At 42.8% G+C, this 14860-nt stretch overlaps 1 protein-coding gene across 1 annotated transcript in view; it reads right to left on the bottom strand.

Moving 5' to 3' along the window:
* Nucleotides 1-5037: 5037 nt before the first annotated feature.
* Sell (selectin L) overlaps nt 5038-14860 on the bottom strand; it is an 18711-nt gene continuing 8888 nt past the window's right edge. The window contains exons 7-9 of the mRNA XM_055624577.1: nt 13496-13624; nt 9676-9694; nt 5038-6633 (exon numbers count right to left, since the gene is read on the bottom strand). Of these exons, the coding sequence (XP_055480552.1) occupies nt 6612-6633; nt 9676-9694; nt 13496-13624 (170 nt within the window). The 3' untranslated portion in view covers nt 5038-6611. The remainder of the gene's footprint in view (nt 6634-9675; nt 9695-13495; nt 13625-14860) is intronic.

The raw sequence follows: 14860 nt of genomic DNA on the forward strand, positions 1-14860 counted from the left end.
TATCTATCTATCTATCTATCTATCTATCTATCTATTTATCTATTTATGTTTTTTCAAGACAGGGTTTCCCTGTGTAGCCTTGGTTGTCCTGGACTCACTTTGTAGACCAGGCTGGCCTGGAACTCACAGATATCCTCCTGCCTCTGCCTCCCCGAGTGTCAGGATTACAGGCGTGAGCTACCGTGCCCAGCCACAAACTTCTTTTTCTTAGGCTCTTCGTACGAATTTTTTGTTTTTTTGAAATTCTTTTCTTCGGCCTCTTCTCCTTTCTCCTAAGTACCCCAAAGCCTTTCTCTTGGGGTAGGTAAAAACCTCATTAACCTCAGAGTCCTCAGCGCCCTCAGGAGTGTTAGGAATGCTAAGCATTCACAGTCATTTACTCTCACAGTGAACACTTATGAGACTCTGCCTGAACCACTAGCCACAAAAGTGCCTGTTTTTAATTCTGCCTTAAAAATGAACGGTCTGGACGCCAAAAATAAGCCAGAGTCTGAACTAGTAATTCTGCTTAAAAAAAAAAAAAAGATTCCTCAAGGGAACTTACAACTCCCCTTGAATCCTCACAGGATGGCGTTACCTGTGGTGATGAGGTAGGATGCTAGGATGGAGAGGTAATTGTCATACAAGACTTGCCCAGGACTGGTTAACTCCCCGTACCTCTGGCCCCTCTATGCCACTTCTTCCTCTGTTTGAGGATAAAGTGCAGGTCGGCAGTGTGAGAACGAGCGTGGGGCTACTGGACCCCTTTATTTTCCCTTGATGCGGGAACATCGAAGACGTCTCTCTCTGCCTTTCACCATTCCTGGGAGAGGATCCGCACAAGGTCTCTTGGGATTGTGAGTATTAGGGAAGCCCAAGTCATGTGCCTAAGACCACACTGCTGTTAGATACTGGGAAAACAGATCTTTGAAAATAATGATAATAATTAACATACCAGGTATTATTTATCTGGTGATTACTATTTTCCGGTTACTTTCCCAAGTTCTTTGCATAGATGAACACATTTAATCCATACAACTAACACATGAAGTTGGGCTAAACTGACCTCCATGCAGTGATAAGAAAACTGGCACACAGGGTTACAGTAACTTGCTCAAGCCATGTGGCACAGTGAAACCCACAAGTGTTGCTCAATTCTCTGGTAAACGTCAAAAGCATGAGAAGGAGACCTGAAGTCACAGAGGGGTTACGAAATGAAATGAGACCTAGGCATACAGCTCAATGGTAGGGCACTTGTCTTTCACTCACAAGGCCTTGTGTTTAATTCCCAGTACTGAAAGAAGACAAAACTGGAGTTCTGGATATCCCCCCTTCCTGTTACAGCACAAAAGATCAAGAGAGAGAGGTCCTGTGCTGCTCAGGGGTGTTTGACATGTAAATCTCCAGGGAAACTCTGATCTTCTGAAGCCTGAGCAAGCCCTTGAATGTACTATGTGGTGTAATATGAGGCATCTCTTCAGAACAAACAACAAAGCATTTGTCTGTCATTGCTGTGAGCAGGAGAAAACTCTCCAAACAGGTATCCTTGGTGATGGAAGTATAGTCAGAGAGAGCACTCAACTGCTGCTCTTGCTCAGTTGTTGAACTGTGGCCGGTCATAGACACTGGCAGCCTCACGAGCCCTCTTAGGAAGGAAGAGGAGACTCGAGAGTCAGAGTATAGCTTGACCGTGTGCGAGTCCCCATGTTTCTCTTAATTGCTTCTAAATACTAAGATGTAGGTACCTGCAGTTTAGTGAGCATGTCTATAAGAGAAAACTATGGCAACTATTGACACCGGCGTATGCTTTCTAAGGAGAACCAATCTATCGAGAAGGTTATGAAATACTCCAAAGCATCATCCAAAAACCCTTGCTAACTGCTTGCTCTAAACCAAGCCAGCCTCACAGGCAAATGTGGACCGTTTGAGCAGGAGTCGCCCAAGGCTTCCCAGCACCCTGAGGGAGGCTGACCATCAGTGTCTCTATCTAAATCGTATTCATGAAACTCCCCAAACTTGGTTTGTTGTCTTATAGGTGGGCAGACTTGATCACAACCGTCATTTAAAGAGCATTTTAGCCTTTTCCCATTCTTACTCGTCTCCTATTGTCTTTGTGAGTTTGCATGCATTTGGGCTATATCCTTGACTTGATCCTGTAAAGAGTATAAAGGAGGTAAGTTCATGCAGAGGAAAAATAACAAAGGAGGGACTTTCCTACAAGATCTTTGAAAAAGGGAACATTTGCATAAGCCATATTTAACTAGAGTCTTTGTTTTATGTTTTTCCTTTCTAAGGGCTTTGGTCCACTCCCTGCTACTCTCCACCCTCCCATTAATCGGAGAACAAAGGCTTCAAGAAGCCTCACAGGGACCTTCCTGGCTCATCCTCTTAGTGCCAGGATAATTATATTTAGTGGCTTGCATCTCCTGATTGCATTTCTCTTCCCTCTTAAACCATCAGATTCTTTCCCTCTCTTGGTGTTGCTTTCCAAAGATCATGGTACAAACTTCAAGAGCTTAAACTTGGAATTTAAAGCATGTGATGGTGTTTTGCACTTCTGCTTTCCTTTAAGCCGGTAATATTTGTCTGCTGGTTCTGATTTCAAAACTTTGTCTCTACTTAAAACCTGGTTTTAACATAAGCCTTATCTAGGATGTAATTTTGTCTTTTAATTCTGTTGCCCTTTGTTAAATGTTCGGAGCCTTAATGCCCATTGCCTCAAGGGCAGTTAGGAGTTTCCTCTCCCTCTAACGCTGGACCTGTGAAAGCAACTGATGGCAACTGACCCCTATAACATCTTCCTTACTTTCCTTCCTTTCATCTTTCCTTCCTTTCTTCCTCCTTTCTTTCCCCCCTTTCTTTTTTATTCTTCTTTCATACATTATATACTGACTGCAGTTTTCCCTCCTCCTCCTTTTTCCTACCTTTCCTCCCCCCAGATTCACTTCCTCCCCGTTTCCTTTCAAAAAAAAGAAAAAGAAAGAAAAGAGCAGGCCTCTCAAGGATATGCACTGAGCACGACCTAACAAGATACAACAGACCTGGGCAGAAAGCCTCATATTAAGGCTGAACAAGACAACCCAATAGGAGGAAAAGGATGCCAAGTGCAGGCAGGCAAAATTGTCAGAGACAACCCTACTCCCATGGTTGGGAGTGCCCCGAGAACACCAGCTACACGACTACAAGTTATATGCAGAGGACCTACCTAGCTCTTCTCACACAGGCTCTGTGTTTGTCACTTCAGTCTCTACGGGCCCTATGAGCCCTGCTGGGTTGATTCCGTGGGCCATGTTCTTGTGGTGTCCTCAACCGTTCTGGCTCCCGCAATCCTTCCTCCCCATCTTCTGCCATGTTCTCCTGCCCCCCCACCCCCCGGTGTTTGGCTGAGGGTTTCTGCATCTGCTCCCATTGGATGACACTTCTCTGAGGACTACTGGGCTGGGCACCAGTCTGTGAGTATGGCAGAATATCACTGGAATCATTTTACTGATTTTTTTCCCCAGTCATGTCTAGATGTATGGATTTCCCTGGGAAGGGGAAATAGAATAGATTTTGCAGGTGGGCTCGGGATAGATTGGGATGAGAACAGGCGGGATCAGGCAGGGAAGGTATAGGAAGGATAGAGGAGAGGGTAAAGGGAGAGATGACTGGAACTGGGGGTCTTTGGAGGGTGATGTATAAACCCAGTGCAGTGAAAACTCCCCGGAATCTGTGAGAGTGACCCTAGCAAAATCTCCTAGCAATAGGGGATACTAAGCGCTCTGGCCATCTTCTAGAACCAGGCAAGGCTTCTAGCCGTGAGACTGGGACACCAACCCAGCCACAAAACTTTCAGCCTACAGTCTGCCATGCCTGCAGGATGCGCTGGGGCACAGAAGTCGTGGCATGGCCAAACAATGGCTGGCCCAGCTTGAGGCCTTTGAGTGGGGGCACACACCTCACACTGCCTGGATGACCAGGAGACGCAGAGACCCAGGAAAGAACTAAACACGATTGGCAGTAGCATTTTTTTTTTCAATAATAATTTTTTAAAATTTCAATTCCATTTCACAACATCACAAAGCCGTTGACACGATATCACAATAACCCTGTGTAGTAAGCAGGTAGATGTCCTTATTTTACAGGCAAATAACCTAAATCTCACAGCAATAAATTCTATAGATATTTGGGGAAATTTGCCTCATCATTATATTAAAATTCTTTAAATTACATATTAACGTACGCCATGACTATAAGATGGTATTTTGAAATCTGTATACATTGTGCTTCTTTTTTGGTTCCTTGTTCTCCACATTTGAGCCGAATAAGGATCTCAGGCCGGGCAGTGAGCCCTTCAGTCTGTTCTTTGTGCACTCTCCTTCTCCAAAGGTTGCACTCTAGAATCCGTGGAAGTGTGATTGACAGCTACTAGTACACATTCAGACACACAGGATGAAGGGTCTTTTGCAATAGCAATAGAATCTGAAGTGACTTTAAGAAAGAAAAACATGATCTTTGTTAAAAAAAAAATACTCACACAAGATGTGAAAATGAGTGTAAAATCAGCATTATTCATGAAACAGGAAAATATTTCTGGCCATTTTCTTTTTTAATCAATCAATCTTTCTTCTTTCTTTCTTTTTTTTTCTTTTTTCTTGCTCGCTTGCTTGCTTTTCCTTTTTCTTTTTTTTTTTTTTTGATGTGTTCATTTATTTAAGCCTCAACATTTGCTTGTTTGTGTGTTTGTTTTGATCTCACTCTTTAGCCCTGGATGGCCTGGAACTCACTATGTAGACCAGGTTGACCTTCAACTCCCAGAGCTCTGCCTCACTCTGTCTTTGCCTTCCAAGTGCAAGGATTAAAGACATGCCCCACCCCAGCAAACTCCAGCCAGTTTCTAACAATGTTCTGTCCTCCCATAGGAATTCAGGCACTGGAGTTAGCTGAATATTTGTCGCTGTGCTTGTATACTTTTTCTAATTTATTTGAATGTATTTTAATCATTTACTGTTACTGCTCTAGTTGATGGTATGAACCCGAGATCGTGGAGTCTAAAAATGAGACGGGCTAAAGTTTTATGCAACAGCCATCTTTATTCAGAGCAGCAGAAACCTTATATTCTGAGAGTCAGGCAAAGTCATATAAGCAAAGTTCAAGAGCTCAGGCTGTATGGAGTCATGAGAGAAAGGTCACATGAGTTTAGGCAAGGCCACATGAGCCCTGAGGGCAAGGCCACATTAGTTCAAGCCATAGGTACAGTCATGAGGGCAACTGGTGCTTGGCTACATCACCTAAATAATAAGAGTAGATGATGGGGAATCTGAAGTAAACCCACTCCTATTTACACCTGGGAGGGGCACGACAGCACATTCCAAGAACAAATCCGTATTACAGAGGAACAGTGGCTAAAAGACTCTTGCCTTGTTTACTTGGTCTGTTCTCCAAAGCTCTCAGAAGTCTCACATGGCTTCAATGCACTGACCGTGTTCCCACAATTTACCAAGTGTCAGGTAACAAACGAGGAGCTCCAGAGATCTGACACAATCTCTCCCCTCAAAAAAAGGTACAGTCTCATCTAGGAAAACACAACATCTATTCTGATATACAAACAGAAGACTAAGTAACATTTTAAAATATCAGGTTATATTTAGATGCACCAAATGCATTTAAAAGGCAGAATAAAGCCAGAAAATGAAGTAGCCTATGGGTTGGTCCAGCTAAGGAGCTAGTGATAAAAGACGCGGCAAGGATTGGAGACAACTGTCCTGAATCTTAAAGAATTGAATTTAGGAATCTGAGTAGAAGATATTAGAGAAAGGGAAGGCTGTCATTCCAGCATGAGCCCAGGAATCTTTCTACCTGTTTTAAGTTGTCTTCATAACATTAAAGACATATTCTGTGCGGCTCCAAGACAGTGGGTTGTGTCATCATTAACAATTAATGATCATCAAGTGCTGACTTCAAGGAATCTACAGGGATCTACTAAAGAAAAGGGAAAACTCTGAACTAAAAATCAATGCAGGTGGTTTTGTCTTCCTTACTGTCCAGGGCTATGACGCACTACTTCTAGAGGTTAGCCACCTAAGAAAAGGACACAGGGAAGGTCAATGGGAGCAACTCCTGTGGCTTCCTTTCACAGAAAGCGAGGTCATGTGAAAACAGGACTTTTCCAAAGAGCATCATTCTTTGGAGGTGGAAAGCAAAGATAGTTATCAACTTTATCATAGTGTATGGACTATGTGCAAGGAACCTGAATTTCTCACTTACGCATATTTCAAATTTTCATTGTGTCTGGCATCAAATACAATACTGGATTGAAATAGGAAATAAGAGTTAGGAAAGAGCAAAATCAGATATCTTTACATTCCACAGTAACCCCTTTCCTCAATAGTCTTATCTGTTCCTCATCAGAAAAGATAATAAAACACTGTGCTGTATGAACAAAAATTGTGGGCTAGGGTTAAGGGGATGGAGTAAGCAGGAGGGGGCTAGAAGGAGCTGTTGGTCATATAGAAATCCTTCCAGCGATACCAAGCAAACACTTCATCTTCAGCATGGGAGATGCCCGTGTGCAAAGTCTTCGAGGGAGGATTTGAAGTTCTCGTTCAGTGGTTTTCTTCGTACCTCCTGAGTTTCCTTTCACTGAGGAGGTATCAGTAGGGATCATCATCCGCCCTGAAAGAGAAGTGAAATTAAACCAAGGTGCTCTTCAAGGTGTTAGGAATGCAGGTGAACATTCTCTCAGTGAGAGAGGCAAGGAAACTATAAACACTGGAGTGCTGGCAACGGAGGTAGATAGCCACTACCATGAAGAAGAGGAGCAAGGAAATGCTTCCATTGGAAATCGGGGACAAGATGTGGAACACTTAAAAACGAATGGAAAAGAGACACTACAGCAACGTTTTACACATTCATGTGTTACCACCCCCAAAGTAATGTCTTAAAGATTTATTTTTAAGTGTGTGTGTGTGTGTGTGTGTGTGTGTGTGTGTGTGTGTGTGTGTAGGAGTGAAGTTGCCTGAGGAGGCCAGAAGAGGGCATCGGATTCTCTGGGGCTGGAGCTGCAGGCAGCTGCGAGCCACCCAGCGCAGGTGCTAGGGACTGAACTTGGGTTCTCTGCAAGAGCAGTACACATGGCAGCTGCTGAATCAGCTCTCTAGCTCCTCTCTCCAAATATGTGTTTAAAAGGTAAACTTTGACTCAGCCTGAAGTCCCGCTTCTCTAAGAAACTCCACAGTGATGTTTACACCACTGGCCCACAGATCATATTTGCTCATATTTCTGCAATACTGCTAACTTCCATGTCTAACATGGGAAGGATACGGCGTAGAGAAGCGGAAGATAATGTGGAAAGGGAGATCAGAGAAAATAAAAAACTCATGGAAAGAGTGGCAATAGTCCTAAATGTCAGGTTCTAGTAGAATATGATTTAGAGGGGCAGTGACAAATTTAGATTCATGAAACAGGTACTGCTGTGTTCTATGTTACAACTATGCCATTCTTGGAAAGAGTGGAAAAGAGCCATATTTGTGTGTTTTTGCACCCTTCAAAAGGAGAACCACACACTCAGGCTCCGGTCTCATGCAGAACGGCAAAGGCAAACCACTGCGGCAGCTGCAAACTTGCTTGCCAGTATAAAAATAAAAAAAAAAAAGTTTCTGAAAGCAGAATCTCTCACATACCCTCCTCTGAGGTTGGCATCGTATCCTGTGTATGTTGGGTGTAGCTTTTTACCCAGGTAGAATTTAGAAACCAGAAACCAAATGAGGTGATAAACAGAACCAGTTTGCAGAAGAGTCAAAATAACCAGCAAGAATCAAAACCACAAATGCCCAAAGAGTCATTCATTCATCAGCCCAAAACTAATAGGAACAGGTACAAAGACCTGTGAGAATCGACTTAAGTTAGGGGGACAAAATAGTCAATGTTTAGTGTCATAGTATTCATCTTCCCCTTGACTTGTTCTAGAGACACACCCTGTTTCTTCCACCACACCCTTCCTCAGTGCCATCACACCATGGGTTAGTGTGAAAAGAAGTCATTTTACTGGAAGAGAAGGGGCTCAGGAAGTAAAAGCCCTAACGTGGAAGTCAAGGGGCCTGAGATCTGGAAGCATAACAGTTACCAGGGCATCGTCCCTGGATGCTTTTCCCTCTACCCAATGACTTCCCTTAAGCCACCGTCACCTTCCCTTCTTCCGTTTCTTTCCTATTATTAGGGATAGCGATGCCCCCTGTCCCTACAGGCTTGTAGATGATGTTTAACCATTTAAGACTCAATAGACTCAGCACAGTATGTGACACGGAGTGTGTATTTGATGGAAGTTTCTTTCTGTCCTTTATTTATTATTGTAACTCTGTCCCTGGCACATGGCCCATGGCTAGGTTACTTACGTAACTACAAAGACAGTTTTAACATGTCCTCCATCTTCCTAGTCTAAAATTTTATGAATTAGGATCACCTTAGTCAGTGAGAGATGTCTCAAGGCGGCAAATCGGCTTCCAGGTTCCAGAACACCTGGTGGTCAGGTGCTCAGGACACAAGCTAGTCTGAGGCAGACAGCTTTCCTGTCAACCTCTATGTTTTTGCACAGACCCTCAATAAACTAAATAGAAAACTCCACTCCTGGCCCCCAAATTTGATTTTAATTTTAGCCCCACCTTCTCATGTCATTGTTTGAGTTATTTTCCTACTCTGAACTTTTTGATGACTCACAGACTCTGCCTTTTTTGTAAGATTTTCTGGGATCACTTAGATCAATGATTTTTTTTTTCTTTTCATCAGTACAAAATTCATCAGCCATTAACCTTTCTGGCTTTTATTGTTTTTCACTTCTAAATATTTCTGTCTTAATTCTCCGATTAGATAATAATTTCCCTGAGGTTAGAGTCAAGGACTTACTGATCTGAATGTCTCAGTTAAGCTTAGCATTGTTCTAATATTAACAAAAAAATTTCAATAAACAACTATTAATTGAGTAATTGTAAATAAAAAAATCAACCAACTGTTAAATTTAATAGTCGATTGCTAATTAATTTTATGTTAATATTATTTTTTGATCAGAATCCCCAGCTGGCCTTTTCAATCCTTGAATGAGTTGAACTACTTCAGTGCAGCGGAGATCAAAGGGGGTGTTTCTCAACAGTCTACACTGTTACTCTACAGGAAGAATTGGAACCCCGAGAACAAGCTGGGGGAGATGCTTCTTTAGGGAAGTGGCGGGTAGATTTGACACTCCACGGCTTTGCCTCACTGCCGAAGGTCCGTGCTTATTAGAGTAGTAATCATTCTCCCTTCTCTGTTAAGTATCGAGCTGCCTATGCCTGGGCAGTTACTTTTTACAATATGTTAGTTGTTGGAAATGCGTGTTGAGATGGATGTTTCTCTGTTGTTACATGTTAGTCCTGTAAGTTAAGACATGAGAAACATCACAGCATGCTTCTAACCGTTAAGGAAAAATTCAGAGACTACCCGGAAACATTCCCATCCTATGAAATCCCCTTTTTCATTAGACACATTTGTATTCCTTTAGCATTCAAAACCACAAAGATTTTAATGGTGGCCAGCCTTGAATTACCTTATCTGAAAACGTCATTTATATGAGACCCCTATATAAGTAACTATTCTGGGGTTGGTGTTCCATCTATAACAAGAAGCACCCCAAGGAAAGAAGAAGTGAAATAAATAGAGGTGGAAATTTTCCATTGAAAAACTTACCTGTTCTGAGATTTCCTGCCTAAAAATAGAAGAGAGAAAAGAAAAACGATATGATCAAAAAAGTAGACAATTTCAATTTATTTTAGGTAAAGGAGAGGCCCGCCCCCATAACTGTCTCTTGAAGTACATTAATAAGTGGACACCCATCTATGACTAAGTGGATGGGAGATACCAGGGACCTTTCAGGGGCACCAGTGAACGTCTGATACTGTAGCCTAACAGACATGACGATGCTGCTTCTCGGGATCCCACTCCATCTCCTGTGCTGCTCACAAAGCCAGAACCTAGGCTGAATTAACTCCCTACCGGTAGGGCCCAGTGTCCCATTCCTACGTTTATACCACATCTCATCCTCACCCCAACCCCCACCTAAAGAACTTAATTGTCCTTCAGCTTCTCCTATGTGAATCCTGAGAATTTTACTCTGGTCTTATTGGCAGGAATCAGTGAGAATCACACAGCCTAGTTTGAGTAGTGTGTTCTCATCTGTCGTGTGCAGTCATATGTATAATTCCTATGTCATAAATACTTCTGTTTCCTCTCTTGACAGGCTGCACGGGAGCTGGATGTGAAAGTCTCTTAGTTTTGCTGACTGGGTCGGGGCTTTCTTTCCCTTACTCTTTAGCTAGGTGATTTTGGTTGACTATACAAAGTACATTTTGTGAACTGGAACACAGTTTCTTTTTAATAGAAAAAAAAATCATAAATATTGATTACTTAATGGTCTGAAGAATTGAGGTCTGTAGGAAACAAAGGGAAAAAAACAGAAAGAAAGCTTTCTGAGGAAGAAGAATCCTTTGAGAAGGGGGAGGGGGCTAGGTTTGGTGTATTTCAGTGGCTGTAAGTTCATATTCGAGGATCGTCCCTCACAGATCTTGGCTTCCTTATTGGGTTAATTAAAGAAAAGGTATTTAAAATGTTTAGGCCAAGGCCTGGCATATAATAACACAGTACTCAACTGCTTTTTAAAATATTTTAAAGTTCTAGAAATTAGTATTTCAAACTTTTACTTTCAAAATTTAGCTTGCAGATGATATAGACAAAATGCATAGATTGGGGAGAATCGAGTTTGTTCATCTTTACAGAACTGTGTGTGTGTGTGTGTATGTGTGTGTTTTCTTTTTAGGAGCAATGACAATAGATAAACAAAAATCTGGTCTTATTGAGGGAGTCCTGCTGAGGGAGCATCTTTTTGAAGAGGACTAAGGGACGGTGCATTCAGGTTCATGTACTGGACTAACCCTGTGTGTTGGGTCAGATGAAAAATTCTTCCAACCGAGTGGGAGGGTGGGGAAAGAAAAACAGCCCTATGACCCTGAAGGCAAGCACTTTTGAGGGGTGCTCTTTTGGACGGGTGAGCTACTTCTGACTTGAGCTTTTGCTAATGAGAGATTCTAGAGCTTGGCCTTAAAAAATGTCATTGACTTGGGAAATGAGAAAATCTAAAAGTACCAAGTGTTTCTAGCTGAGCCCATAGCCAGGGTACCCGTTTGTGACGTGAGCTAAAGGAAAGCTAGGAGCCTAGACCTTTAGGGCCCTGGCGGCCCTTGCTCCAGGTTCCTAGCATCCACCAGAGAGGGAAGAAAGTTTGGCTCCCCTATTGGCCCTCATACTCTGGATCGTCACTTGTCTCCTTTCCAGTTTGATTAATTCAATAAAACTATAACATGTATGTAATACTGCATAAGTGTAGAATTATTCTTTTCACTATGATTCTTACAAATGTGTCTGTTTATCTCTATGGGTTTATCTTGGGGAACTAGCCACCAAGTCTACCAGTGTTTCTATAGGAAAACGACATCAACAACAAAAACCAAACCCGGTACTAGATACTACTCATCTTGTAAAGAGCTAACTTACAGGTAAAATTTTGGAGGACAAAGTCACTCACTTGCAAGCTTGAGGGATCAGCAAATGTTGCACAATTGAAGACTATTGAACTCAGCATAGTTAACCCCTGTTTGCCTCCAGAGTCAGTGATCTCTGGGAGTTGCCACTCTCTTTGGTAGTATAACTGTCACTAGCCCAAGTGCCCGTTATCTGTTTCCTGTTTGCCCCACTCTGATTCCCACAGCAGGGGCATGCCATTTTCACATTATCAGTTTGAGATCATGTACAGAAATGACTGACTCCAAGGTTAAAACCTTAAAAACAACCTCCTGCTTCACTCACAACACAGCCCGAGCCAGCTAGCACCCATCAAATGCATGTGACTTCGCGTCTGCAACCACCTCTGTAAAGGATGAAATTTGGGGATCCGTATTCTCCTCATTAACGGGGCTTACGATCTTTGAAGTTACTGAGCTAATAATAGTCACCTCAGGGAGCATGTGTGATGACTGACTGGCCTTGTCCCACTCAAGGCAGCAGGACAGTTGGGCGAGACTAGGAAGTCTCAGTGAACAGACTAATCAGTGGTGAAAGAAAAGATCACTTTTTGCTTTGTGCTCATGCTGGAGTCAGTATTTGGTATGGTCCCGTGTGGTGGTGCTATCCAAAGTCTGTGAAGTTTCTGTTGGCAGAAGCGACATTTGAACTGTTCCGTGCTGACATGTGACAGTTGGCGGTGTTCTTGTACACAGATAGGGCAGTCTCTGTGGTCTTCATGGATTGGTGGGGAATTACGCTATCGCCTCTTATTTTTAAACTTGGACCGAAGGTCAAATCATAGCTAAGAGTTAGAGACTGGTAGATAATAGTTGCCAGTGTATACGCGCTGGGTAACAGAATGCATATGAGTCTGACAGAAAGGAAATTGAAGCAGTCATCAGCTTACACCACAGGAAGTAGCGTAGAGGAGCTGGCAATTGTTTTAAGGTCATTCATAGTCCCTGACCTTAAGACAGGGGGATCTTTAAAGTTTTGAATAGATGTGCTAGATAAACTTGGGCAAATGTGGTAGTGCGTGTTTAAAAGCTGCTGTAGACTGTGGGCATGTGGCTAGCACGTTGTTCTCACCTGGAGGCAAAGGCATAGTCAGGAGGGAAGACAGGCAGATAAGGAAGACTGTGGTGTTCTCATGTAGTGTTTAGCTATGTCCTGCGTAACAGAGAATAAATGTTTGAGGAAGCCCCCCTTTTCCCTTTTCTTTTCCCCACATTTCTGCCTGACTGAGTGTGTGTGTGTGTGTGTGTGTGTGTGTGTGTGTACATATCATCAGGATATTTTGATATGTATACATCCTCCATTGTAACCTGGTACACTATATATGGATATGTTCATGTCTGTAAGTACATATACACATATATACAAAATGCGTATGCATAGCTGTATGTAAACACATATATATAACGTACTAGGTTACAGTTGTGGCCTGGGTGAATAAATTCCAGAAATTCGCAAGGATTTTTCCCAAGGGCGATACAACTTCCACATGTGAACACCCAGACTCTTTATGTGACTCTTAAAGTTTGAAATCCTTAGATGCTAAATTATTGTAGCGCTAAGATCAAAGGCAGACAGGACAGTCTCTTGGAAGACAGTGACAGTGCATCCCCCGTTCAAACAGAAATAGGACCAAAGAGCCTCTGTGATGTCTCATCTATCCACGTTCCTCACAGCAGGCCCCGTGAAAAGGTCTACCTGCTGTGAAACATGGGCCGGCTCTTTTAAATGAAGGTGCGTGTCAGCCTCAGTGTCTCCAGGGACTTGTGCCTACGGAGCACAGAAGTTGCTTGGTACCTGCTTCAGTTAAATCTCTTGCACTTTATTTCCTGTGGGGGTTTCTCTCTCTCTCTCTCTCTCTCTCTCTCTCTCTCTCTCTCTCTGTCTCTTTTTCTACTTTAGAGTTGTTTTACTTGATGTTATTGAGCACACCTACCTTTTTTTAGCCGCCTTGCCAGCCAAATGATGAATACCAGCCCTGAGAATGCAGTGACCATGACAGCTACTGGGATGAAGAGGGGTTTGTAGTTGCCTTCCTTGATCATTGAGAAGCTTCTGTCCGTCTCTGAAAGAGGAGTCCGTAAGGCATACGGCATGAAACCACAGCAGTATTTCCTTAGTGCAGCTCATGATATTTGTCATTTCGGTCTTCTGATATCCCCCCAATAAGAACGTATACAACAATGGAGGGGAGTAGCACGGGAAGGCCACAGTGTCTACACAACTGGACTGTCCTCTAGCCTGGTGCCTATGGGGTCACAGGTCTCAGATCTGCAACTGCCGGAATCCCTCAGGTTGTGCCTAAAAACACTAACAGGCAGTATCCCCGTGGTGTTTTGTTCCTGGTCTTGCTTAAAAGTGGATTCTGAGCACAGTGAAGAGCTGAAAAGCTTAATCTCTAGCTGCAAGGAAAATGAAGCCAGCAATCTGAGCTGGGCAATTTGTCAATCAAAGGAAGCTGCTACTACCACCTACTTTAAAGGAAGTGTGCAAAAGTGTTACTGCTTACATGCCCAGGATCTGCAATGATCTAAAGAGATGTATTTGTAACACTTCCCTTCATTTCCATCCAAATCAATTACAAGGGTGCTTCTACATATCCCTCTGCAAATACCAACTAGGTTTGTTTTACAGCCTTTTATTGGAAAGAGAAACTTTAATCTGAAAAAAAAAAATCTATCTTCTGATGCCTCCCAGTGAAGGAATCTGCTTTTACACATTGGCAACTGTTGGTTTGCGAAAGATGAGGAAATGAAAACTAAGTAGGCTGGAAAGGAAATGTACTTTTATGAGCCTGGCATACAGCCTTACTGTAATGTCTTCTCAACCACCTTCCTGCTCCCCCACCCCCACCTCATCTCTCTAAACACCCAGAGATCTTCTACAGCTTCTTTGGGGCCTATCACGTCTCTATTGAGCTCAGACAGTCTGCACTGAGCAGACATTGGTAGCTGTTATTGCATAAGCTAATTTATTGTACACTTATTTTAGCACTTTTTAAGGTATTCCATTGGGGGAGAATTGTGTACATCTCTGTCATGTGCCTCTTATTATACATAAAGATGAGGAGGATGTGGTCTTTTGCATGCATAGGCAGGTCTGGGAGACATTAGCTTAGGATAGTGGAGAACTCTCAATTTGTTGTGAGTTAGGTAGTGACCTTTAAAGAGGCGTTTTAAAGTACTAACAGAGAAATCAAGTTGTGGTGGAACAGACAATATGGGCCAGACCTGCACTACAAAGAGACTCCAGGACAGCCGAGGCTACACAGAGAAACCCTGAAAGAGAAAGAAAGAAAGAA

The sequence above is a fragment of the Psammomys obesus genome, unplaced genomic scaffold (assembly GCF_907164565.1).
Source record: "Psammomys obesus unplaced genomic scaffold, mPsaObe1.curated_primary_1811, whole genome shotgun sequence".
NCBI classification, from domain to species: domain Eukaryota; kingdom Metazoa; phylum Chordata; class Mammalia; order Rodentia; family Muridae; genus Psammomys; species Psammomys obesus.